The 27495-nt window shown below is 36.4% G+C and overlaps 1 protein-coding gene and 1 pseudogene across 2 annotated transcripts; one reads left to right on the top strand and one right to left on the bottom strand.

Moving 5' to 3' along the window:
• Positions 1-250: 250 nt before the first annotated feature.
• On the bottom strand, positions 251-4470 carry LOC306858295 (dehydrogenase/reductase SDR family member 7C-B-like; the record flags this gene model as incomplete). Its single annotated transcript, XM_079398745.1, has 7 exons — positions 251-456; positions 1774-1911; positions 2032-2196; positions 2535-2676; positions 2796-2908; positions 3499-3655; positions 4462-4470. The coding sequence occupies 7 exons, from the start codon at positions 4468-4470 to the stop codon at positions 251-253; spliced, it is 930 nt and encodes a 309-aa protein (XP_079254871.1).
• An 803-nt stretch (positions 4471-5273) lies between these two features.
• LOC306846275 (splicing factor U2AF 65 kDa subunit-like) lies at positions 5274-27178 on the top strand (annotated as a pseudogene). Its single transcript has 12 exons — positions 5274-5528; positions 8980-9154; positions 9345-9448; positions 11123-11274; positions 11540-11656; positions 12120-12258; positions 13017-13096; positions 15265-15355; positions 22560-22682; positions 23272-23358; positions 23532-23774; positions 25026-27178. The product of its transcript is annotated as a splicing factor U2AF 65 kDa subunit-like (transcript).
• The last annotated feature ends 317 nt before the right edge of the window (positions 27179-27495 follow it).

The following is a 27495-nucleotide window of genomic DNA, read 5'->3' as shown; positions in this document are numbered from 1 at the left end:
CCAACACCACCGAAATACATCCTTTCATCATTTTTAAACATTACCTATGAATTTTAACAACACTAGTAAATAAAATAATACACTTAGATAGATGGTTTATTTGTTACTTTTTCTCCAAACAAGAGCAGTCACAGCAAATCCACAGTCATACTGACTTGATAATTTTCTTCTAATTTGAGCACTACAGCACAGTGACACATTCTTTAATTGAATGCAATGTAGATAAGCTCTAGTAAAAACCCATTGTCCTTCAGTCATCAGGCGTCTCCACAGCTGCAGTGTTTCTGACTCCTGCTGCCATGATGGCGAAGAACAGGTTGGGGAAGAGAGATCTGACATAAAGAGCTGCTTTAGGGATGGAGCGGGCCATCAGAATTTCCTTCTTGCTGCTCAGCGTCTTCAGGAGCTCAGTAGCCATCTCTTTAGGGGTCACACCAAGGGACTTTGGTTTGAAGTCTGCAGTTTCCAGCCAGTGTCCAAACAGAAAGTCTAGGGCAATTTAATGAACAAACAAATAAGTTATGAGCTACAAACCATGTGCAAAGGCATTATGATCATATCAGTAGGGCTGGGTATCGAGTTCGGTACTTTTCAGGCACTGACCGAATTGCCTCGATACCATCGAGTATCGAAAAACGTCTCGTCGTTCGGTACCAAATTTCGATACCTAAGGGGTTAATCTCATCAACGTCAGTGAGCCAATAAGCCTGCAGCACTAGGTGGGTCATTCTTCAATTGCGGTGGCAAGTGGTGTCCCTCTACTTTACAACAGTTGAAATAAACTTTAAATACCAATAAATTATAAAATGTTTACATGTTTGTATTCTGTAGGGTAAACACAATTTGTGCACTATTAATAGTTACATTTTTGTTTTAAAATACATATTTAATTGAGTTTGAGAGATTGCATTTGTTATAAAATATGCATGTTTCCGCCATACCTTAGAGAGGAATCATGGAATGTAATTGCAACAATATAACATTTTTAACATAAAGTGGTTATAATGTGAATATAGATTTTATTTAACGTACAATTGTATTAAATTGTTTTAAGAAATAAATATTTTGTTATATATAAGATAACAAAATATCTGAAATATTTAGCTTTCCACTATCACTAGTTCCGATCATAATCGTATGCAGATGTTTGTTCATTACATGACCGTGTGTTACGTGACCATTCATGCACATCGTAGCATCATGCAGCATAATACAATAAGATTTATATTCCGCTTTTACTCAAAACTCACTTTAAACCACCACTGAGTGTTTGTTATAACTTCTGATTGCCGTCTATTAAGTGTTTTGACCATGTAATGTTGCAGAAATTAAATATGTTATTGTCAGAGCAGTGATCATGGAAGAGAGAACAGGCAGACAGCGCTGGAAGATGCTTATGCTCATCAGTAAATCATGGAAAATGAATAGAAATTATGATTCTGTCTGAGCTATGCATTTTAAAACGAACACGCACTATGTAAATACAGCCTAGATGCGTAAACTGAAGACTATTTGAGCTTTATTAATGCTATATGCACTGATTTATTGTGTTGGTTACATTTTGTTCCTTTGTGCTGTGGCTCAAGAGATGAGTCTGATGAGAGATGAGAGGTTTTTTTAGATAATGTAATCTTGTTCAAATTGATTTCATAAAATTGGTATCGAAAAAAGTATCATTCAGGAACCGATATCGAATTCAAGGTATCGGTATCGGTATTGAAATCGAACTTTTTGAACGAGACCCAGCCGTACATATCAGTGTAGTTGACTCACCTGTCCATTTTGCTGTGATTTCATCCGCTGAGTTTGTACTGGGAGTTTGGTTGATGGTGCTGATGGTTATCCCATATTCCTGAACCTCAGCCCGCAGACAGTCAAAGAAAGCCTGAACAGCGTGCTTGGAGGCAGCATCTGAGAAATATCTTACACTAAATATTCAAGATATTTTGATATTCTTTACTGTTGATTAGTGTTATGAACATTTAAGTTTATATTCAGCAACATAAAGGTAAACTAGTCACAAACACTCACAGGTGGTGCGGAAAGGCACTGTTAATTTCCCCTGAATGCTGTTGACTAGAAGAATGTGACCTGTTCTTCTGGAGATCAGTGATGGGAGAACACCTGTGATGATAAATGTATAGTTCAGCCATGAAACTCCAGATGGCACAGGCTGACAGATCTTTTCCAAGCAATCTGCTAGAAATCACATAATTTCAAGCTGATTGGCCCCTTTGTATCTTCAGCCACTGAGATATTCAGCATTTAAAGTCTGGTACAATGTTCATTGTAAGCTGATCCTTCTGAAACCCTCCACCTCGCCCAGCTCCACCTGTCTACAACTGCTATGGGACTATTCATAAACATAATCTTACATGCTCACAGCAGTGTGTCTGTGCGTTTATCTATTGGAAGTAGCAATACGTGCTCTGCAGCAGCAGTTTAGCAAATCCAGTCCACCAAAACAAAAATACATTAACGTTGTCATATCCATGCACATGTTGAAACTATTCAGAGAGTCTCGAGGGACAGACACTGTACAGGACCCTTCACCTTCATACTGCTATTAAAGATGAGAACATCCAGAGAGCCGTAACACTCCAGGATCTCAGAGATCACCTCAGGAATGCTCTCCATGTTACTGAAGTCCAGCTCCACTAGTTTGGGTGGAAATGTCTAAGCGGTAAAGTTACACAGACATGAAACAAATCTCCCCACATATTACAACCAAAATCTTAACAAACACATTTCTAAATGTTTCAAACAATGTTCAGTCATAGTGTTACTGCACTCACAAGTGTTGGATCTGATTCACTCATCAGCCTCTCAACTTGAGTCTCCAACTTTTCCCAGTTACTTCCACAAAGGATCAGTCTGGCTCCTCCAGTATGGAAGAGTTTTGCACATTCTAAAATGATCACAATGTAAACAACTTAGTTTAAACAACAAATATGCAATCCATCTGCAAACATATCACCATAGTCTCACAAGGACATTTATTTTAGAGGAGATCAGTCTGTCATTCCTATCCTGCACTACATTGTGTCTCAGTGTGATATAATGGATATATTGAAATGCATCCTATATATTATTTTCAACATCAGTTTCCTTTCTGTTAGTTTTTTGCAAATTCCTTTTAAATTAATGACATTATCCTCCAGGAAGAAACAACAGCTCGACACTAGTAAGTACTGAAAATATATTTGATATCAACTATTTGATAAAATTACTGGAATAGTTGTGAAAATATTTCCAAAAATGATTAAAAGCAGAATTATTGACACTCTCATAACTCTCAATGCCTCACTTTAGTGATTTTGTGCTGTATTTTTATCCTGCCAAGTTGTAATTAAACTTAAGATCATATTTCTAAAAGGTCTGATTTACAATTTTATACTTCCTTAAATCACAATATATAGTAGACATTCATTTTTAGGTTACATAATTGCAAAGGTTCTGCATGACAGCAATGATCCAGTTGTTCTGAAAGAGCAGCACCATTTCCAAGTGTTGACAGCGAATCAGTAATCAGCACCACTTTGTTCCTCACAGTTGTCTTGGCTAAATGCCTGAGAATCAGACTGTACAGATAAAAGACACCAGCTGCGACCACCACCACTGAGAGCACAAGCCAAACTGAGGTCACATCCAGCCTCTGCATAAGACATTAAAACAGAAAAAAAAAAAACAATTAAGTTTCTTAATGGAATGTTTACAGAAAAATACAGAATTTTCAAATGGGTCATATAATTTTGAACAATTTACTTCAAACTGCTTTAATATAATATACAGTTTCTTACCATAATGCCACTTATACCTATGGTGATGGTGTTTCAGTGACGTTAGACCTTAAACGATGGGAAAATTATACATGAATATGAATTAAAGCCATTTATAAAGCATTATAAAGTTGACTTCACATCAACTTTCAAACTCTTTTTTACTGATTCTGAGTTTAGCTGTGAAAACTGGACAGATTATATGAGACCTGAACTGAATTCTTAATGCATTTTGCCTTTGTAAATCAAATCAGTAATGTAGTAATATTCGGTCAAATTAAAAAATATATTTTTTGAATTACAATAAAACTAGTTCATTTAGAAAAGCACATTTCTAGGTTACAACCTATACATTATATTAAACAATACCAGTTTGTAAAGTCACAAAGTGAAACGCTGTGAAGTCTATCAGGATGGCTTCATGGAAGCTCTGTTCAAACCATTTGAGAAAATCTCTAAATATATTCCAGCCTAGAATTAGCCAAGGATTCCCAGCCCAAATAAGGATTATTCCAGGACTGACTAAGAAACATACAAACAAAAAATCATTACAAATAATATTCAATCAATATTAACAACACTAAAATAACATGATTTGAACACAGGACTACAAATCTACACAACGAGGCACAGTCTACACAACTAGACAGTGCTCTGTTATTTACTGATCTTCATCACTCACCTCTAACATGAGTCTATAAGCACCTCTGATGTAAACGTGTTTTTTTAGCATTAGGCAGCAGTGGTTGGGATCATCTCTGCTCACTGCACAGCTCTGAACACATGCAATACTGCAGGGTTTGAGTGCTTTTATTAGCACACAGCAGCCTCTTGTATTTGTCCGAGTAACTGGAAAATGTAATTTAGCCAGAAATAAAGAATACTGCAATAAATCCATTTGAATCTGAAACATTTGATTTATTTATTTATTTCACTAACCAATGTTTAATATAACCAAATGTTTCTTATATTTTTGTATACAAAATATTTAGCTTGTTTATGGAATTTCCAGTATCAGTTGACATCAACAAAAAGGAAAGATCAATTTAGAGGAAAAGTTCAATTTTTTTTAGAAATTCCAGAGTGAATCCAGATAATCTTTAAAAGTAGATTGTTATTTTTGGCTATAATTATGCCCAAATATTTAAACTGTGATTTAGCTTGTCTATTACAAATAAAAGGTGTTAACCTTTAATAATAATCAGCTCACATTTATTCATGTTTAAATTATGTCTAAATCTATAGAAATCATTTTATATGATTTATTGCTATGGAAACATTAACAGCATGTCCAGATATGAGTTATAATCTCTACCTAATGTTGAAATGTCAGTTTGTGGGGTTACACAGCTATAATTATGTGTTTCTTCCTGCCTGGCAGTACCAAAATTGTAGACCAATCGCAAGACGCGTACCCGCTTGTAACTGTAACTGACAGCAGTCTCGGCCAATCAGAATAACCGCAGTATACGCCCACAGCGATTAGACCCGCCCACACGCCAGACCTGCAGAGAAGAGCGTTCCTGTCTCGTATCAAATAACGGGATTGATTTCCTAAACAAGCACGTCTTCTTCACATGGTACCGTCGCTTCACCGTTATCAGATGAGAAAGCGGAAGCTCTGTAGAGTTCACCATCAGTGCAGCGGCTGTGTTTATTAGTTATCACTCATATGACCGCCTGCTCCGTCAGGTCTGATCATGTCTGACTTCGAGGAGTTCGAGAAACAGCTGAACGAGAATCGACAAGGTAAAGACATCCGCAGCTTAGGTCCTGTGTGCAGTCAATCATGCCCCTCATGCACATAAACAACAACGACTTTGATGAATATATGATGCGAGCTGTCACCAGGCTGCTGTGCTAATAGCCGCTTTATATTTATTGTTAATATATAACATTTATTGCAGTGTTGTCATCTGTCACTCACATGCATTTAATCATAAGAACACACACGTTTCAGATTAAAGAATGCATTTCTTTGCCTTTATTATATTCACCTTTATTCTTTGCATATTACTATACAGCACTCATTTACAATATTGTACACACATTTAAAGCCTTTACAGTGGCCTGAGAAAGTCAGATTAAAATATAAATGAGAATTGAATTGAATAACTAGGTATCAACATCTCAAATCAAGTGTCATCTGAGTAAAATGCTATAGGATAGTTTTTGCTCAGTGACTATTAATCAACTGATGTTTTGTTGAGGTCAGTTCTCCTCAGATTCACAAAGGTGTCCAAGCAGAAGAACTACAGGTGTACATAATCACATTTACTATCAATATCATCACAAACGCACAGTTGTCACAACTGTTTGTGTACATTTATACTTCATTGAAAATCAAATGCCATTTTGCCTAAAATGTGCATATGCTGCTATTTAAAATGATTTACAGTTGCATTGTAAATGCGGTTTAGGATTCTCAGCATTAACTGATAAACCTGTGATATAATGTCACCCACTGGTACCTTAGAAATTAGCACCAGCTTTTAAAAAATAAAATGCATTTTTATTAATTTAGCTTGACTTGGCAACACAATTTATTTATTAAAAGACAGTCAGACCATTTTATGTGTTCTAATAACTGTCCAAATGTTACAGTTTTGTCTACAAGTTTATACAGTGGAAAAAAATATTTGATCCCCTGCTGATTTTGTACATTTGCCCACTGACAAAGAAATGATCAGTGTATAATTTTAATGGTAGGTTTATTTGAACAGTGAGAGACAGAATAACAACAAAAACGCATTTCAAAAAAGTTATAAATTGATTTGCATCTTAATGAGTGAAATAAGTATTTGATCCCCTATCAATCAGCAAGATTTCTGGCTCCCAGGTGTCTTTTATACAGGTAAAGAGCTGGGATTAGGAGCACTCTCTTAAAGGGACTGCTCCTAATCTCAGTTTGTTGCCTGTATAAAAGACACGTGTCCACAGAAGCAATCAATCAATCAGATTCTAAACTCTCCACCATGGCCAAGACCAAAGAGCTGTCCAAGGATGTCAGGGACAGGATTGTAGACCTACACAAGGCTGGAATGGGCTGCAAGACCGTCGCCAAGCAGCTTGGTGAGAAGATGACAACAGTTGGTGCGATTATTCGCAAATGGAAGAAACACAAAATAACTGTCAATCTCCCTCGGTCTGGGGCTCCAAGATCTCACCTCGTCGAGTTTCAATGATCATGAGAACAGTGAGGAATCAGACCAGAACTACACGGGAGGATCTTATCAATGATCTCAAGGCAGCTGGGACCATAGTCACCAAGAAAACAATTGGTAACACACTACGCCGAGAAGAACTGATATCCTGCAGCACCTGCAAGGTCCCCCTGCTCAAGAAAGCACATGTACAGGCCCGTCTGAAGTTTTCCTATGATTCAGAGGAGAACTGGGTGAAAGTGTTGTGGTCAGATGAGACCAAAATCCAGCTCTTTGGCATCAACTTAACTCTCCGTGTTTGGAGGAGGAGGAATGATGCCTATGACCCCAACAACACCATCCCCACCGTCAAACATGGAGGTGGAAACATTATTATTATAGCTTTGGGAGTGTTTTTCTGCTAAGGGGCAGAAGGATGATGGATGGGGCCATGTACCATCAGGGCCAGGGCATGACAATGACCCAAAACACACGGCCAAGGCAACAAAGGAGTGGCTCAAGAAGAAGCACAGTAAGGTCCTGGAGTGGCCTAGCCAGTGTCCAGACCTTAATCCCATAGAAAATCTGTGGAGGGAGCTGAAGGTTCGAGTTGCCAAACGACAGCCTCGAAACCTTAATAACTTGGAGAGGATCTGCAAAGAGGAGTGGGACAAAATCCCTCCTGAGATGCGTGCAAACCTGGTGGCCAACTATAAGAAACGTCTGACCTCTGTGATTGCCAACAAGGGTTTTGCCACCAAGTACTAAGTCATGTTTTGCGAAGGGATCAAATACTTATTAGACTCACTAAATTGACTCACTAAAACTGGATTTTTTTGTTATTCTATCTTTCACTGTTCAAATAAACCTACCATTAAAATTATAGACTGATCTCTTTTTGTCAGTGGGCAAACGTACAAAATCAGCAGGGGATCGATTTATTTATTTTTTCTCCGAAATAACATGCCCATGATATTGAGCTGCTTGCATATGCAGTCAAATATTATGAACGTAGGCCTTATAAATGTATTGACAAAATAGAGACAATGTGCAGTTCTTTCATAAATAGGTCAAATGTGTGGTTTGACATGTGGCAGCAATGCAAATCAGCTGTATTAAATGAATATTTATTATTATATTATATTTGCAATCTAATAATGTTATAAACAGTCACTTTAAGTAAAGCAAAAAACAAGTGAAAAATCTCATAGACTTCAATTAAAGGAGGAACTCAAGTCTTATCTATAGAACAGAATATCATCCTTAGGGACTTTTTTTGGCTTGATTTAGTAAGCAGCCACCCAGAACAGTATTGCAACATATTAACTACAACTAGTGATGGGAGAAACCAGCCTTTTTGAAGCTTTGAATCAATTGAACCAATTGCTTTGCATAATGATTCACTATTTTGAAGCACTCGAAACACCAAACGATAGTGACTCCAGCTGTTCAAAACTGTGTAAATGCACCAAAACATGCATAAAAACAGCTTTACAAACCCATTGCAAATGTTTTATTGTATCAAATGCAATAAACAAATCATCTGATAACAATAAATATAAATGTCTGTATAATATGCATTGTTGTGGATTTTGTATTGTTTGTTTTATGTAGAGCTTAGTGAATCAGGCTAAAAAGGACCTACTCTTTCTTTTAATTACACAAATATCTGCTGGTTCAGTGATTCACAACTAGGGGCGATCTCAGTAAATTTGCATGATTCATGGGTTCACAGAGATGTGACGTAACAAAGCCTCGTTTACTTAAATCATTTGACTTTGTCAGTCTGATACGCGTCCAAACCACTGGTTTAAAACAAATGATTCAAAAACTTTCGAAGCTTGATAAAACATTGTTTTAAAAGCACCCATCCAACTACAGCTCAGAACGCCCTAGCAACTGCATGGCAGTATCTTGGTAACCTCCATCATCCCTCTATGATTGTGCTGGTGACTTGCAGAGGGAACTATCTAGTTATTTTTTTCTAGATCTGGGCGAATGGCAGAATTCTGCTTCGAATGTGCTGTTGACTTCAGCATGTTTCATGATTCATGCAGAGCGAGAGCGGGAGAGGCACAAGAGAAGGAGTTGCAGTAGCTCTGCTGGTCGCAGTAAGAAGCGGCGCAGCTGGAGTAAAGACCGAAGCAGTCGCAGCAGAGGAAAGCGCAGCCGCAGTCGAGAGCGTAAGAGCCGAGACCACAGGAGCAGCTCCCGAGATCATAAGAAACCCAGGTGACTGTAGACAACACGCTACACCAGCCTGTCATCGTCCATCACAACCGCGACAACACTTGCTTATTCTTACACCCTTTGCTGTTTTTTGGTTGTTTGTTGCCTGTAAACTCATAAAAGCGGTGTTGTCTGCTGTTGAAGTTTGCAGTATCTTCTCTAGGCACTGATTTTTTTTGGGGGGGGTTCTCAGCTTTTCTCCACGCCAAACAAGAAAGAAAAAGGCATGCAAGTATTGGGACGTTCCCCCTCCAGGCTTTGAGCACATCACTCCAATGCAGTACAAAGCCATGCAAGGTGCAGTATGAGTAATTCAATATCACTGGTCCTTCTTTTTGTTGCACATGTGTAGCTGTGCACTTCTGATCTCACACAAACACATGCAGAAAAAATAAAACCCAGTACAGAGGGCAGGTGCAAAATGTTTTGGGAAAGAAATTAACACATTAACAGTTGTCTTAAACTTAAAACAACTCAAAGTAGATTTTCTTTGCGTGTGTACTAGGGCCGGGACTCGATTAAAAAAAATAATCTAATTAATTAGAGGCTTTGTAATTAATTAATCGAAATTAATCGCATTTTAATCGCATATAAATATTTGACCTGAGAACAGTGAGAAGTAAGTTTTTTCATATGGATTTTTAAATTTCCCATCCACAGGGCCAACCAAAGCGGTCTCATCAGCTTCTTTGTCCATGTTCACTGTGGTTTGTTTTTGTCTGAACGCTAGTTGGTGCTCCAGTATAATCGGTCCGCCGAAATTCATCCAGTGAGAAACGTTCCGCGGTGCAAAAATAAGTGCGATTAAAATGCGTTAAAAAAAAATTAACGCGTTATTTTTGTGTAATTAATTAATCTAAATTAACGCGTTAAAGTCCCGGCCCTAGTGTGTACATGTTTCAAGGATTGTTTAAATGGCTATAAAAGAATTCACTTGTTCACATTTCTTGAAAATATTTAATAGATCTCAGTCTACCTGTATCAGTTTGTTTTCATATTACATTACATAATTAACAGGAAAATTAATGTAATATGTTTTTGTTCAATAATATTTTTTTGTTTATTTTAGTGCTGTGATTATCGTGATAATCGTGATTAATCGCATCCAAAACAAAAGTTTTTGTTTACATAATAATAATAATAATGTGTGTGTACTGTGTATATTTATTATCTATATATAAATACACACACATGCATGTGTATATTTAAGAAAAAAAAATTATTTCTATATTAAAAATATTTATGATATAAATATATACATGTAAACACGTGTAAATATTTTCAAAATATATACTGTATGTGTGTATTTATATATATATATATATATATATATATATATATATATATATATATATATACATAATAAATATACACAGTATATACACGTTATGTAAACAAAAACTTTTATTTTTGATGCGATTAATCGCGATTAATCATTTGACAGCACTAATAACAAAAATACATTTTATTATTATAAGCCTAATAAAGAACAGTACTTTTTCTTAGGTAACCTTAAAACGAGCTTAATTTAGTAACTTCTGTTTTTAATACTTATTTTAATACTACTTTATATCACAAACAGAAGTATTTTTAAGGGTTAAATCAAATAGAAATAATTGCAGAGCCCTTTTAGGGACATTGGTGTGGGAGGAAAATATATTTTTCAAATGTTTTGTGTTCTTTCGCAAAGATATTTGCGTTCTCTCGCAAACCCAGTTGAGTCCAGACAAACTCTTCCTGTTTACTTTACAGCTTGCAGTGCTTACAGCTTGTATGTTCACTGCCAAATATGCATCACATTAAGTTTATTGGTTTATTCTTATATTAAAGCTGTTTAATCAAAGTGGATGTCAATTTTAATGCAATTGAAATGCATCTTAAATGTATGCCTAAATATTTAATGACTTTAAACAATAAAATAATTGTCATATTTGGTGAACTATTACTTCATTAGTTGTGTTTGTGCTGTAGCTGCTGGGCAGATCCCCAGCATTGCTCTACTGGCTACATCCACTAATACTGGTTTGGCAGTCGCTCCCACACAAGTGCCCATCGTTGGCAGTCAGATGACCAGGCAAGCGCGGCGTCTGTATGTTGGCAACATCCCCTTCGGTGTCACTGAGGTAAGCGTCCCAGAATAGTGCATCTCAAAACATGTTGTTTGTACAGTTCAGTTATCATCCTCTGAGGATAAATCAGCTTTTTCATCTGAAAGTTAGTTCTTTTCCAAATGAGTTGTAATAGCTAACATTCTCTGTTTGCCTTCCTGTACTATAGAATTAATGTGTGTCTTGATGCAAAGAGTTGTGTCAAGTGTTTCTCCATATACAGCTATGATAATGAAAGACATTGCTCTTGGAATGCACTGCCTTTGTCTTTGTGTTTTAGGAGTCTATGGCTGAATTCTTCAATACTCAGATGAGACTTGCAGGACTGTCTCAAGCTCCCAGCAATCCTGTGCTCGCAGTGCAGATCAACCAGGACAAGAACTTTGCTTTCTTAGAGGTGAAACAGAGTTCATTCACTTAATGCAACCTCAAACTCCTCTGACCTGTTTCAATGCATAACAGCCTGCGACTCACCAAACATTAGGAATATTACTATAAAATAAGAATATTAAATGCGAAGTTAATAAAGTTGCATGCATTCCCAGTGTAAATTGGTCCATAGGAATCCATAGTTTTAATTAAAAGTCGTTTGCTTAGCAAACAACTAATCTTTAGTCCTACTGGCATAAAAATATATTTTCATATTGTTGTTCTAGACATTTCCATATTGTGTATTTTGAAAATACAATAACATCGGAAGCAGAAGACAACTAAAGCTTTACCCAAATCCTCTGAAATGAGGTTGAACGTAGCCACTGAGAGATGTGTTGGTGATGCACAGGAAAACATTTCCATGTAATGAGACTGGGATACTTAGGGCTACTCTTGAGTGCAGCTGACTGTCTGTCTGTCTTCCACAGTTTCGATCAGTGGATGAAACCACTCAGGCCATGGCATTTGACGGCATTATCTTTCAAGGACAGTCGCTGAAGATCAGACGTCCGCATGACTACCGTCCTCTGCCTGGCATCTCTGAGCAGCCTGCTTTTCATGTTCCAGGTCAAGGCTCTTGTCACATTCTGTTTTTTGTTTTTTTATATATGTCTGTTTTAGATCTGTTTTAGAATTTCAATGCTGAACAAAACAACGATGTGTCAGTTTGGGGTGGGATCACCTGTCTGTCTGACTCGCCCCAAACTGAAGCCATTGGTTTGCCATTGGTCAGGCAAAAAAGGCCAGCAGGAGGCGCTTTTGTAGCGGCAAAAATAGTGGTTTCCCCGGTAAAGGCTGTACACAAAGCAGTACTGCGCTCATGAATGCTGCTGTATTACACCTTGTCTACTCTGCTGCAAAATACTCATTATAATCAGTGACAGTATCCCCGACAGTAAACTGCTGCCATGTTTTATTTATGACATATTAACACAAATTTCAAATGATTTTCAACGGTCGTGTCCAGTGTAGACAGACTTTAGCTTTTGCAGCACGGCATGACACAACAACTGTTGCATCGGGTGTAGACACAGTGTCAGGCATTAAGATGAAATGAAAATGACATTGAAACTTTTCTGAAGACTGTTGGTTTCCTTCAGAGATACAGTGATATAAAAACACCGGCACTGTGTTTTGATTTTGAAACATGCAGTTCTCACATTTATTCAAATGTCAAAGCCTTTTGGAAAATCTATTTGTGGCGTTCAGTTTTGATATTGTGGCGGGCTGCCACAAATAAATCAATATATGGGAAACACTGTATTTTATTGATTGATTGATTTGATTTTTCAGTGCATTAAAATCGTGATGTCTTTTGTTTTCAGGTGTTGTGTCCACAGTTGTGCCGGACTCCCCTCATAAACTCTTCATTGGAGGTCTGCCAAATTATCTCAGTGATGATCAGGTACAATTGAACTTGCTAATCAAAGAATTAATTAAGTGTTAAGACACGTTTACAGCCAACTATTTGTGTTTAAGGGCATTTTACATGTATCGATATTTTCCCATGTGTCTTACATATTTAGTCACAAATTTCACTAATAATATCCTAAAGTAAGAAACATAAACAGGTTGTAACAAATTATTTTTTTTTTAAATCACAGTCAAAACATGCATAATTTATTACTTTTTACATTACTGTAAATGTCTTTACAGAGACCTATATTCTGTGGTTGTCTACACTATAACAAAGAGTAGCCAAATTAATTGGAAAGTTTTTTTGGCAGTACACGATCAAAATGTTGTGTGGAATTGGTACATATTATATTATTGACATACAGACAGCCTGTAGCTGAAATCCCTCTAGTGTAACTCCTCATCAGCCGTGACACTCAGATACATTTGAACCTAATAGTTAGTTCATTTTTTAATTTTTACCTTTTGAGACCACACTGAAATATATATGTGATAACATTTTAGCTACGTTCACACTGCAAGCAAATGTGCCTAATTAAAATTTTAGGCTAAAATCCATTCCAAATTGTTGACAATAACAAAAGTATACCCATAGGCCAGGTTATTATACAATTATAATTTTTGCCTGTCCTTCATTCACTTTGGCCCATTGTATTTATTGTTAAATAACAATAAAAATTCAACTATTTAATTGAAATTAAGCTGAAATAATATAAAATAAAATATAAATATTACATGGAAAACTTAAACACCTGAATGAAAATTAGAAATTTTGCCTTGTAAACTAAGTGAAATGATGACAAAAATGGCAAAAGCACTTAATAAAATTACTAAAAACTTAAACTGAAATTAAAATGAAACCTGAAAATAAAAAAGAGAAGCTAATTCAATATATTAATAAATGTTATAGTAGTATATAAATAATACTAAAATAATTAACACTGCTTTAGCCATTTGGTGACATTGTGATTGGCACTGATACATTGTACTTTATTAAACTGATATGGAGGTTTCATGTCAATATGTTTCAAAAAAGCGGTGTTACTTCCTGTGTGTCAAATTCATTGATGTGTTTGATAATTTGACCCAAACTTCTAACCCTTTAATCTTAAATCTTAAAATGATGTGCCAAACGTTTTATCATGCATTCTAATGTCTGTCAGTGCACAATAAAAATGTGAAGATATGTATATAATAATTTAATTTTTATTTTTTTTGCTCCACACTGTCATACAAAAAAATGAGTCAGATGAGAGTGATTTGTATGGCAGCCCGTTTCCACCACTGGATAAAAAATAAAAAGTAATTGCGACTTTTTATCTCACAATTCTGACTTTTTATCTCATAATTTCAATTGCAAGACATAAAGACTCAATTCTGAGAAATAAAGTCATAATCTCACAAATCTGGCTTTTTATCTCATAATTGCGTGATATAAACTCGCAATTGTAAGATATAAACTCACAATTCTGATTTTTTCTTGCAATTCTGACACTTTTTCTCATAATTGTGAGCTATAAACACGCAATAGCCAGTTATAAATTCAAAATTTTGAGATATAAACTCGCAATTCTGAGAACATATCAGTCGACCCCCTCAAAACTGGACTTTAATTCGCAATTGTGAGTTTATATCACGCAATTCTGAGAAAAAAGTCAGAATTGTGAGTTTATATCTCACAATTTTGTGAAAAAAAGTCAGGATTGTGAGATAAAAAGTCGCAGTAACCTTTTTTTAATTTTTTATTCAGTGGTGGAAACGGGCTTCCATATATTTGGGCCACATTCAGCTGCAGTGTGAACAAAGCTGATTAGACTCTTGATAGGATCTGTAATTACAGCAACAGTTAAAGATAGAAAAAAAGTCAAGTTACAGATGTAGATGTAAGTAAAGATAGAAGTCAAACACCATATTTCAGAAGTCTTCTGCAAAAGTTTCTTGTTTCTGTTGCAGACACTACCGAGGGGGTTTGGGTAATGGTGCACCTCATTGATCTAATTGGAATGTAGCTAAACTAACTAACTTAATCAATTGGAGCTGAATGTACCCTGGTATTCATTTCTTTCATATTCTCATATATTTTCTTTCTTGCAGTCACTGTTACTGCTTTGAAACTCACAGCTTTTTCATTTTTTGTTCCCCCACTTTGTCCCCCAGCTAGGGGCCCGTAAGATCGTTAAGTCTGCGCTCATAATTTGTTCAGTAGTTCTGATCTACTGCTGCCATGCCAACATGTAACACAAGGCAAGTAAGACATTGCGTTCCTCACACGGATGCACCTCCTGTCAGCAGGGACCCTCCCCTCGCTGTCCTCTCTCTTCCTTCACTCTTTCGGAGCGCGAGCATCATTAAAGGGGCTCTGGGTAACCGGGATGGGCTTTTGGAGGAGTGTGAATGTGAAAAGTTTGGAAAGGTTGACGCAAATTCAGTTCTACAGTATGAAAATAACAAACGGGGAAGTGACTTAGAAGTCCCATCACAGTGATGTTGAACCACCTCATGTCTACTGTAGGGCTCATATTGACTGGACTGAGTGATTTGAAATTTGGGGGAAAAATCCTTCCTGAAACTATTTGTAAATGATTTTGAAAACACTATGTCTTTACCACTGCATGCAAAGAAAGGACCTTTCTTACATTATGTAGTATGTGGTTGTTTTAAGGGGTGCTCACACTAGATTTTGAGCATGCAACATTTTTCACTGCAATGGTCGAGATAAGACATCACACTTTGTAGTGCCTTTTATAAAAACATAAATTCAACATCATAATTAAATAATAACGGCAAAAGGGTAGGGCTGTACTGTTTTGACACAAATTACCGTTATTCTAGCTACACATACAAAACAACTACTAATTTTTTGGCCTCCGGTTCTTTTCAATGTAGTGTAGCTGCTTTATTTATTCTTTATTTGGGACTACGCTAATTTGCACTACGCTTGGTATATTGCGTTGGTCGATATGCAAATGAGATGTTGCGTCTGTGTTCCTTAATTTGCGCGTTATTAGTAAATCACCCGCAGAAATTTCCCCTCCCATTGGCGCCTTTTTGGAATTGCGCTTTCGCGCTAATTTGCCCAGTTTAGTAAAACTGGCCCTTAATGTGATACAAATTTGCTACTTTGTAAAACATATCCCCATGAACTTGAGATTCTGGTGTCACATTCGTTTTTTACATTGAAAAGTGTAGTGTGACGCCCCTTTAGAAATACAACTTTACCGAATATAACAGATTGCATAAGTAATTTTCTTCTTTACATATGTTTACTTAGTGATTATTGTAATGTTGAGAAGGACTGGAGTGAAGACCATTAGAATCATACCCTTCTGCATTCAGAAAAAGAAGGGGGCATCAAAAGAATGTTTTCTTATGTTATGAACATATATGCTGGTGTATCTATGTATTGCAGATGTAGAGCACAACAGCTGACTTTTTCAGTGGCTTGGTTACGTTTTCTATTCATTTCCCCAGAGTAATTTAAAATATTCTTTAATAAAGAGTATTTAAAGTATATAAATTATAAAAAAAAAATATTAAATGCCAAGAACTACCAAGTGCAGGGTAGGGCTGTACTGTTTTGACACAAATTACCGTTATTCTAGCTACACAGACAAAACAAAAAAAAAAAGTCGTCGTGACGTATTGTCAAGTATGGTAACCCATACTCGAAATTGGTGCTCTGCGTTTAACCCATCCAAGTGCACACACACAGCAGTGAGTAGTGAACAAATCCACACACACACACACACAGTGAACACACACCCGGAGCAGTGGGCAGCCATGCTGCAGCGCCCGGGGAGCAATTGGGGGTTCGGTGCCAAGGGCACCTCAGTCGTGGTATTGAGGGTGGAGAGAGCGCTGGACATTCACTCCCCCCACCTACAATTCCTGCCGGCCGGGGGCTCGAACTCGCAACCTTTCGATTACGAGTCCGACTCTCTAACCATTAGGCCACGACTTCCCCACAACTACTAACAACTAACAAAGAACCGTTTACACATTTGATTACTTTTTATGAATTAAAAAACATTGCTTATTTTAGTAGAATGAAAAACAAAACGCTTATTCGAACTGGGAATAAATGATGTACAGAAAGTGAGGAAACGAATGTTCCCTATCACTGAAGTGGTTCATGACTTCAGTTCATGCGAGTTCAGCACTCTCACAAAAACTCTCATTATAATCACTGAAGCTGTGTACACTGCAAAATGATGCATTGTATCTGCACTCTGTTGGTTATGATGAGAGATTTCACGAGTGTGCAGAATTCAGTCAGTGAGCGCTAGCATTTTAATGCCTCTGATTGGCCATTACATTTTTAAAGGGATAGTTCACCCAAAAATGAAAATTCTGTCATTAATTACTCACCCTCATGTTGTTCCAAACCTGTAAGACCTTTGTTCATCTTCAGAACACAAATGAAGATATTTTTGATAAAATCCGAGAGCTTTCTGACCCTGCATAGACAGCAAGGGTCCTACCACTGTCAAGGCACAGAAACGTAGGAAGTTGTGGTACTCACTCTAATAGTGGCAGACTATACCAGAAGAGAAGAAATCATGGAATAAAGTCATTATTTTACTTTTCTTTGCACACAAATATATTCGTGTAGCTTCGTAAAATTACGGTTGAACCTAGGGGTGTGCGATATGACGATTTTTGATCGTGGACGATAAAAATGTCTCCACGATCTGCTTTTGAAGAAATATCGTAGTATCGCGCTACCGCGCACATTGTCAAATACAGTTCTGGCGCCGCCGTCTCTATGTACTGTACAACACGACATACAGCAGTAGAGTTACTCAGACAGGACACTGCACTTATTCGCGATCGCAAAAGTACATTATTTGCATACAAGCCTTGCTGGTTAAATGTTTAATTCGCGCGCTGGTCTGACGTGCGCTTGTTCTGAGCGCATACACCTGAAGCACGCGCACTAAAACGCCTGTCTAACAGCGCCTGATTACTCAACTAAGTTATATTTTGCGCTAATACTGTCAAAACACACAAGGTTTACATACAGACTGAGTTGGTTATCTCTAAAATGAAAGTAAATAGTTAAGAGAGAAAGGGATGCGTGCCTGTACTGCAGGGATGGAAATTAGCACCCGCCACCAGCCAAATGCGGGTGATTTTGTGTTGTGGCGGGTAAACTCGCTTCACCTACCGGCCACTGTGGCGGGTAAATAAAAATAGAATACTGTTTCACCCGGACGGCGGACACTTTTAGAGGAGGCACCTAATGTTAGAGCCTGCAATACTGCGGTTTCACCAGTGTGGCACTGTAGCACCGTAGCGCAAGACTGTAGTTCAGCCCTCCTGGATGCATTCAAGAGAAGAAGACATACAGCGCTTCAGAGAAAATGCATCTGAACTTGAGCGGCGATTGGATGAACATGTTAATATATAGCGCGCTTTCGTCTCAGTAACTAAATAAACACAATAAAAACTGACAGCAGTGTGAAAACAGCATTTAAAAATGCATCTGATTACAACGATGTGGATGTTTGCATGAGCTCTGCTTTTCAGTAATGTAACGTTACTCCAGTAATGTCTGGACTAAAGCAGCTGTGGAGCTAGCTAATTATTAAATATTTGTATTAGTGGGAAAAAAAATTGTTTCATTATAGTGACAGTTTGGTTTACAGAGACCAAAGCTTGATCTAGCTAAGGACTGTTTTGATTATTCATAACCCTATAAGGTATTTTAAAATATTATGTTCTGAATAAAATAGTTTATCCAAAGCATCGTATCACTTACCTTTATTATGTTTCTTATCTATATGACTTACAAAAGGAGAAGTTAGGCAGAATGTGTCATTCAGTTTCTTTTTCATGTAGCTAATGAAATGGTGAGCGAGTGTCTCTGTCTGTCATTTCATTTGTGTGCCAAATACATCTATTTGTATAATGAATTGGTGACACTTTACAATAAGGTATCATTTATTAACATTAGTTAATGTATTAATTAACATCAATGAACAATGCATTTATTACATTTAACTATTAATCTTTGTTAATAAAAACTTAAAAAACAGCATTAGTAAATGCTGAAATTAACTAACTTTTAGATTAACAAATGCTGTAGAAGTATTGTTCATTCTTAGTCCATGTTAACTAATGTTAAATAATGAACCTTATTGTAAAGTGTTGCCAATTAATTGTTTAATAATTGTAATTACATAATATACTTTTCTAAAGCTGAAGTGACCTTTATTTTAGAATATGTATAACTTAATATTTTAACTAATCACAAAAGCTGAATTATCAAAGTCTACTGGTCAATCAGTGGAATAATCGATGATTAGTCGATTAATCGTTCTAATAATCGTTAGATTATTCGATTATCAAAATAATCGTTTGTTGCAGCCCTAAGAGAAAACATCTCAGGAGGAGCCAGTGGACAAAGAGGCGAAGGTCAAAAAACTTTTTTTTAAAGAACGATGGAGAAAAGCAGACAATGGGGAGTCCCGTGATTGGTTAGTTTACGAAGAGACAAGTCAATGTTCTGCTCGGTATGTCGTCAACACGCTTCAGAAGATGCCAAAACTAATACCCCAGGTTTCACAGACAAGGCTTAAAACTAATCCCAGACTAAAATCTAAGTCTGAGCTGTTTCAACTGAAATAAACTTGCTCTGACAGATCTTAAAATATATCAGTCCCTTTATTTTGTCTCAAAATGCACAACAGTAATGTTTTTTCTAAGGCATGTTTATAAAAATTGCTTGAATGTCCTAATTGAACTATGGCCTAATCCTGGTTTAGTCTAAGCCCTGTCTGTGAAACCAGGCCATAGTTTCATTGTTGGGACTAAAAACCTAAAACTGGAAGCCATAAAAGACCACGAATCATCCGAGCAGGCGTAAATTGGACTGGGAGTGGGGAGGATGGGTGGAGGAATGTTAGTTTTTTGTTTAATCTGCCCTACTCATTTAATGAAATGTATATCAGTTCATGGTTTGTGTGTGTATAAGAGAGAAAGAGAAAATGTCAGTATTTCATTGAGACTTGAGATTAAATAAACTGCTTAAGTATTGTAGATCTTGTAGTATTAATTTTCACATGCAGTTACACATTGTCGGTTAAAAACAAGAAAGTGGCTGGTAAAAACATTGAGTGGCTGGTAGATTTTGAAATCCACCAGCCACAGTGGCCGGTGGACAAAAAAGTTAATTTCCATCCCTGCTGTACTGTATATTAGATGTGTGCAGCTCTTAAAGGGACAGGACACTAAACGTGCTGTCGACTGTCATTAAAGGGATAGTTCACCCTAAAATTGAATTTCTGTCATTATTTACTCAGTGGAAAACCAAACAGTTGCTGGTCTACATTGACTTTGATAGTAGGAAAGAAAAATCCTATGGAAGTCACTGAGGACCAGCAACTGTTTGGTTTTCCACCTTCTTCAAAATGGCATTTATAAATGTTCAGCAGAAGAAAGAAACTCATTCCGGTTTAAAACAACTTTTGAGTAAATGATGATATAAAAATACAACATTATGACAGAATTGACAGACAGATGACAGAATATTAATTTGTGGGGGAACTATTCATTTAACGTTAACAAAACACAAAGAGAAAAATCACTCACTATTCTTGACTGAAAATCTTTAATACAGTTGCTTTAGGAATCAGTCTATCTAGTGTTTTATTTTTATATTTGTTCAATTTCATTGAATGCTCTGCTAAATACACCTATTGTACCTGGAAATAAAGCACTGTTTGTTTTATTTGTATATTATGTGTATTTGTAATGTGTATCTTTGTTCTTATTTTTTAATAAGAAAAATAAAATAATGACAAAGATTTTTTATCTTCACCCACTTTGGCCTAAATATCTGCCATGCATCTTTGTCTTTCTAGTTTGGCTGTAATGCTCAGACAACTTGTAAAACCAAAATAGTAAAACTAACAAAGAATCGGGATAAAAATCGTGAATCGTGATATTTCTATAAAAAATCGTGATATGATATTTTTCCCATATCGCCCACCCCTAGTTGAACCACTGATGTTACATGAACAATTTTAACGATGTCCTTGCTATGTTTCTGGGCCTTGACTGTGGTGGTACCCTTGCTGTCTATGCAGGATGCTTGTCTGCTGCTTGCCCCTTGAAGCATCTCGATTGATTACACTATCCAAGTCATTTATTATAAGTATACAATATAATGGATTTTAAAGGGATAGTTCACCCAAAAATGAAAATTCTGCCATAATTTACTCACCCTCAAATTATTACAAACCTGTATAACTGCTAAAACACAACAGAAGATATTTTGAAGAATGTTGGTAGCCATTGACTTCCATATAGTATGGGAAAAAATGCTATGGAATCATCTGTTTGATTACCAACATTCTTCAAAATATCTTCTCTTGTGTTTAGCAGAAGAAAGCAACTCATATAAGTTCATGACAACATGTGGGTGAGTAAATTAGTAAATTAAAATTTTTGGGTGAACTATCTCTAAGTTTATTGCAAAATATTGAGATATGTAATTTAGCAATGTAGGGAGACTGATTCCCTCTTTTTTTATGCCTCGTGAGAACAGGCAGTCGCTGCTGAGCTCTTTTGCTGTGTTTTAGTTTCCACAGTAACAGAGACATGTCTGATTGGTGATCTGAGGAGTAGTGTACTGTAGCTCTACACTGTGAATTCGGCTGTTCACAGTTTTTGAAGTTGAAAGCCACAATTCAGTGTAATTATACAGTTGTTTACATTATTGTAGGGCTGGAACAGAATATTCGATTATTCGTTCGAACGGTTCTCATTCTCGCTTGAATATGAATGTATTCAGTTCATCTGGAAGAGAAGACAAAAATTCCAAAGACCTCAGCTGTGTGGGAGGAGTGAGGACAAGACAAAGGCAGTGTGCCAAATATGCAAATGTTTCGTTCTTCTTTTATTTAAATACCCTTTACGGTGTCAGTAATTATTGTGCTGCTAATTTCTGATTTGGGAGTGATTTGTTTGTTAGAAAAATGTTAGGCTGCCTTATTAAAAGTATTGCTCTGTGTGTTTTGTATCACTAGTGCAGTGTCTGTTCTCGGAGCATCCCTTGGGTCCGCAGCAACACACCCGCCACGCGTGAAGTCGATTGGATGAACGGTTCTCGACACAATAAAAATGCAAACAGACAGAGAGACACACAGAGATTCCTGCCTTTATTAGAGAGAACAGTATGTTTAGCCCCCTCCCTCCGAAGCTTCGAATATTCGGCGTTGAGTACTACCGAAGTTTCGAAGCTCAAAAAATGGTATTCCGACCAGCCCTACATTATTTAAAAAAAAAAAAAATAATTCTCTCTGGAGACAGTGAATGTGAAGCAGCTGTTGTGCTCTATTGGCCCTGTCATCTAGTACAGCCCCATCCTGGGTTTAATGGACATGTAGGTGTTTGAGCTGCAGCTGCTGTTGTGTTAACATACCTGTGCGTCCTCGACTGTTGTGCAGGTTAAAGAGCTCCTGACGTCATTTGGTCCTCTCAAAGCCTTCAACCTCGTGAAAGACAGTGCCACATCACTGTCCAAAGGCTATGCCTTCTGTGAATATGTGGATATCAGCGTCACTGACCAGGTAAATCAGTTCAGGTTCAAGTATTAAAGGAACACATCATCATCTTAGTGTACATTTATCAATATTAGTTGATGCACTTATATTGAAAAGTGAAGTAAAATCTCTTTTATTTATTCATTTATTCATTTATTTGCAGTTTAAGAGTGTTTAGGAATGTTATTTTTTAATTAATTTATTTTTGCAGTATTATTCTCATGACAATTAAATACATTTACTTGACTAATTTTCATTATTTAAAGCAAAAAACAGTATTTTATTTATATTCAGATTTACATTTCAGTTTTAATTTTTTATGATAGTATTTCTTTTACTGCCTTGATGCTGATTTTAATAAAATAATTATAGTATTTTTACTGTAATACAATAAATAGTGTAAAAAGAAAAACAATTTAAGTATAAGTAAAAAGAAAAGAATAATATAAGTTACAAAAAACTCCTACAAGTAAAATATCCATATGCATCACAGTACCAATCATTTTGGAAGGAAATGTGCATAACTTTCATGAAAATAATATTACCACAATGGGGGAAATGTGGCTTGTAAATATTTTTGTTAGATTGACCCGGATAGTTGTACTGTTTTGCTCAGGCGGTAGCTGGATTACATGGCATGCAGCTCGGCGATAAAAAGCTCATCGTCCAGCGAGCAAGTGTGGGAGCCAAGAATGTCAATCCTGTAAGTGCCAGCCCTCAGCACTTCAGCACAACAGTTCTTGACAGCCAAGCAGTTATGGCAAAAATCAAGACATTTATGAAGAATGCATTGCCGATTACTATATTATATGGCCAGCATTGTCCTATTAATTGTGTCAGAGGTCCAGTCTTAAATCTTGCTTTCTTTCCATGAAGACCGCTGTTGTAGAGACACCCGTCACACTCCAGGTCCCAGGACTGCAGAGGGTGCAGAACTCAGGCCTGCCGACAGAGGTGCTGTGTCTGCTGAACATGGTCATGCCGGAGGAGCTGCTGGATGACGAGGACTACGAGGAGATCCTGGAGGACATCCGTGAGGAGTGCTGCAAGTACGGCACTGTGCGCTCTATCGAGATCCCCAGGCCTGTGGATGGTGTCGAGGTGCCAGGCTGCGGGAAGGTCAGTCACTGGAGAGAGGAGCGCCACATTAGACTTCTAGAGTAGGAAATAACCTGAAAACAAATGCCTGCAGGGATGAAATGTTAGAGAATGGGACATTTTGTGGACTCTTTAGCAAGCTCTTTTCCAGTGATAGTTTTTGTGACCACATTTGTCCAAAAGTGACAGTAGTGACAGGTTTTTTAGCCATTTGGAAGCACGACAGCATCTGTCTTCATTCACTTTTATTATATGGAGAAGAGCAGTCCAGATATTCTTCACCTTTTGTGTTTTACAGATGACTTATAGTTTTGGAGCAGCATGAACATGAGTAAATGGTGACAAATTTAAATTTTTGAACAAATTAGGATGTTTATTTCTTTACTTAAATTTGCAATTATATAGCCTTATCTTGAATCACTAGCTATCACCCTGTTTAGTTGCACATTTTGAAGTATCGCATCAGAAACGAGTGTTGGAAATGGCAAATTTTGGAAAAAAATCCATTTGCAAAAAAAGTTATTATGCTCACTTGAGGTGGTTTTTGATTTGGGCGAAAAAGGATGTGAATCATGGGAGATGGGAATGCATTTTGCGAATAAATTCCTCAATGAGCATCAAAAAAGTCACGCGTTATGGGACTGCATAATCTGATCTCATTGCACAGCATCCGAATTGTTATTCCTGAGCAAAGTCTGTCGTCAAAAGTGTTTCTGTATAATTGCCTCCCAGAACTTTCTTACATGACGCAAGTAATGTATTATATATGAAAATTATTATATTCAGTGGCAGCTTCTACATTTCTTAAGTGATATTTAGTGCCAGATTGTCGGGAAGTGACAATTTTGTTCTCTTAGACTCTTTTAATGGAAACCGTGCTTATTCGTAAACGTTTTAAGCGATATTCCATTTTTGTGCGTTGTTAAATTCGCAAATTTGGATGGAAACCCGGCTATTGTAACTATAATTAAAATAAAATGAAAACAAACATTCAGCTCGTTGCCAAGGCAACAGTTCTCATTTTCATTTAGTTTAACTTGATGTATTAAAATAACTAAAACTGGAACTGAGAGAAACAAAACCTAGACATATTTTAAATAATTAAATGAATAAATAAAACAACAAATTTACTTTAACTTTAAATTCCATTTTTAAATATACTAATTATTAATTAAAACTATAGTAGTTTCTCGGTGATATTAAAATAAGACTTGTTTTTAACAGAACTCTAGGGCTAGGTTAATAATGGCAGTGTTATTTTTTCTGTTGCAGATATTCGTAGAGTACGTGTCTGCTGCAGAATGCCAGAAGGCCATGCAGGCACTAACAGGACGCAAGTTTGCTAACCGCGTGGTGGTCACGAAATACTACGATCCAGACATGTATCACAGACATGAGTTCTGAGGACAGACACTGATCATCTGGAGAGAGACGGAGAGCTGTTTGTGCCATCGGAGTGTGAAGTTTTAATGAGCTGTATGTAGTTTTACACGTACTATCTTCTACTTTCACTTCTCAGTTTCTTTTCTGTATTGAAATACAAAAAAATAGATCTGGGTAGCCAAGTAGGAGATATTTTAGACATCTAATACAATGAAACGGTGTTAAGCAATCTCGTCCGTGTGGAGGGACGTTCATACGTACAGTGATTTACACTAACGAAGTGACCAGAAATCTGTATTTCTTAAATGTAAATCGGCAATTTCTCAAAAGCAAGCAATTAACAGGCAACGTCATGTGATGTGTGCGAAGAAAGGATTAGTTTTATGCAAAAAACTCCACTGTTAGGAATAAAGACATTAGACTTTAATATTTGAACATTCATTTAACCACACATGCACATGTTCACGGTTCTCTGACGTTTGTTAATGGTCACATGACATGCAGGTAAACTCATTTTCTATTTTTAGAGTTCAAGTGTTTAATTTGGATTATTTTTCAATCATTTTATTAGTTTAATTTCACATTATATTCAGTTAATTTAATTAATTATTTGCTTTTCATCATCTCACAAACCTCCTGAAGTTCATTCACAAACCCCAAATTGGGAAACCCTGGCATACTGTAATGTTTAATACACTTCATGATGTTAATAACAAAGAATTTCATGATTTTTCTTACGAGTTAGGAAAAGGTAATCAAAAAGTAGTCAGAATACACTGCAAAAAATGCTTTTCTTACTTAGATTTTTTGTCTCGTCTCCAGCCAAAATATCTAAACATTCTTAAATCAAGTACAAATAATTGTCTTGTTTTCAGAAAAAAATATTCAAAATGAAGTGAGTTTTTGCTTGAAACGAGCTAAATAATCTGCCAATGGGGTAAGAAAAATAATCTTATGTCAAACAGAAAACAAGATTATTTTCAACATTATCCTGCATCTTATAGCTACATTTGAACCATCAATTTTGTTCTAACTGGCTGTGATTTTGGAGCTTTCTGAGGACAGAAATATTACTTGAGATCTTAAACTTATGTTGTGCCTAGTTAGAACAAAGAATATCAAAATAGATATAGATGTTATTATTATTAACACTAAAAAAAATACAGTTCACAGAGACTTGTTTAACTCTGACATGTGCTTTTGAAAATAGACAGTGACTGAGTTTTATTATAATAAAGCTTCTGCTTCATACCAGTGAGAGCTTATTAATGTTTTAATGAGGATCGGTCTCAAAAGAAATCAAAAGAAAAAAAAAAGACTTTTTCATAAAGTAAATTAATCCTTTAATTAGTCAAATAACTACATTACGGTACTTTTTTATAAACAGACTGGTGTTTTTCTTTCCGCATTATCCTGCTGAGAATATAATTTTTTTCTAAAGGTGATAAGAATTGAGGGATAAAATGTGTTGTTATCATTAATGCCAATGTATTATAATGTATTTTGAAAAATGGCTGGAAAAATGATCCAGATTCATGAAATTCACCCATAAATTGTCGGTGGTTTTGAAATACTGCTAATAGATACAGTATATTAATGCTGTACAGCTGCATATTTGCACATGTGTTTGCTCTGTATATACTTCAGGTTCGATGAAGGAAATTTTCTATTATGTTTCAAGATTTCTTAAAAACAACATGGGGTGCTTTGGACAGCTGCTCCTGCCAGAATGTATTTGTCTTCATTGGTGAACAGCAAAAAGGCTTATATTTCTTCAAAGATGTCAGAAATGATTACATTTGACAAGAAAACACAGCCTGCTTCTCCTATCATGAAGAAAGCAAAAGCCCTGACAGAAATACTTGTGTCTGTGAAAATATGATCTGACAGTTTTCTCTATTTCTCATTCTTAACAACCCAATGTGTCAGATGATGACTTACACAAACCTATCATTTCACATTCAGCTAAAATGTGCTTAAATAGCTCAGTTTCTATGGCTAGTGCTGCCTCTGCCTTGCCTTCAATAAATGACATGCTCTTTAGTGCTGTCTGTTACTCTGTTGTCCTTGTAGGATGCTTCTAATCTTGCTCCACTCACATACATACGAATTCAAACATGTTTGATATTCTGAGCTGATTTTTAAAACACTTGTTTAAAAAACGGATTTTTAAAGCATGACTTTTATGTATGTGCATGAGCCTTAGTGTATGATGCCAAGTTTTTTTCCTCTGAAACTATTTTTCTCAACACATGGTGAAGAGCTGAAATTGGTTAAGTCATTATTTTGTTTGCTTTGCAGACAGAAAGTATTCTCGTAGCTTCATAAAAAGTTACGGTTGAACCACTGTTGTCACATG

This window comes from Barbus barbus, assembly GCF_936440315.1.
Source record: "Barbus barbus genome assembly, chromosome: 3".
Taxonomy (NCBI): Eukaryota; Metazoa; Chordata; class Actinopteri; order Cypriniformes; family Cyprinidae; genus Barbus; species Barbus barbus.
Note: the sequence above shows the minus strand (reverse complement) of the source record. Positions and strands in the feature narration are given on the sequence as shown.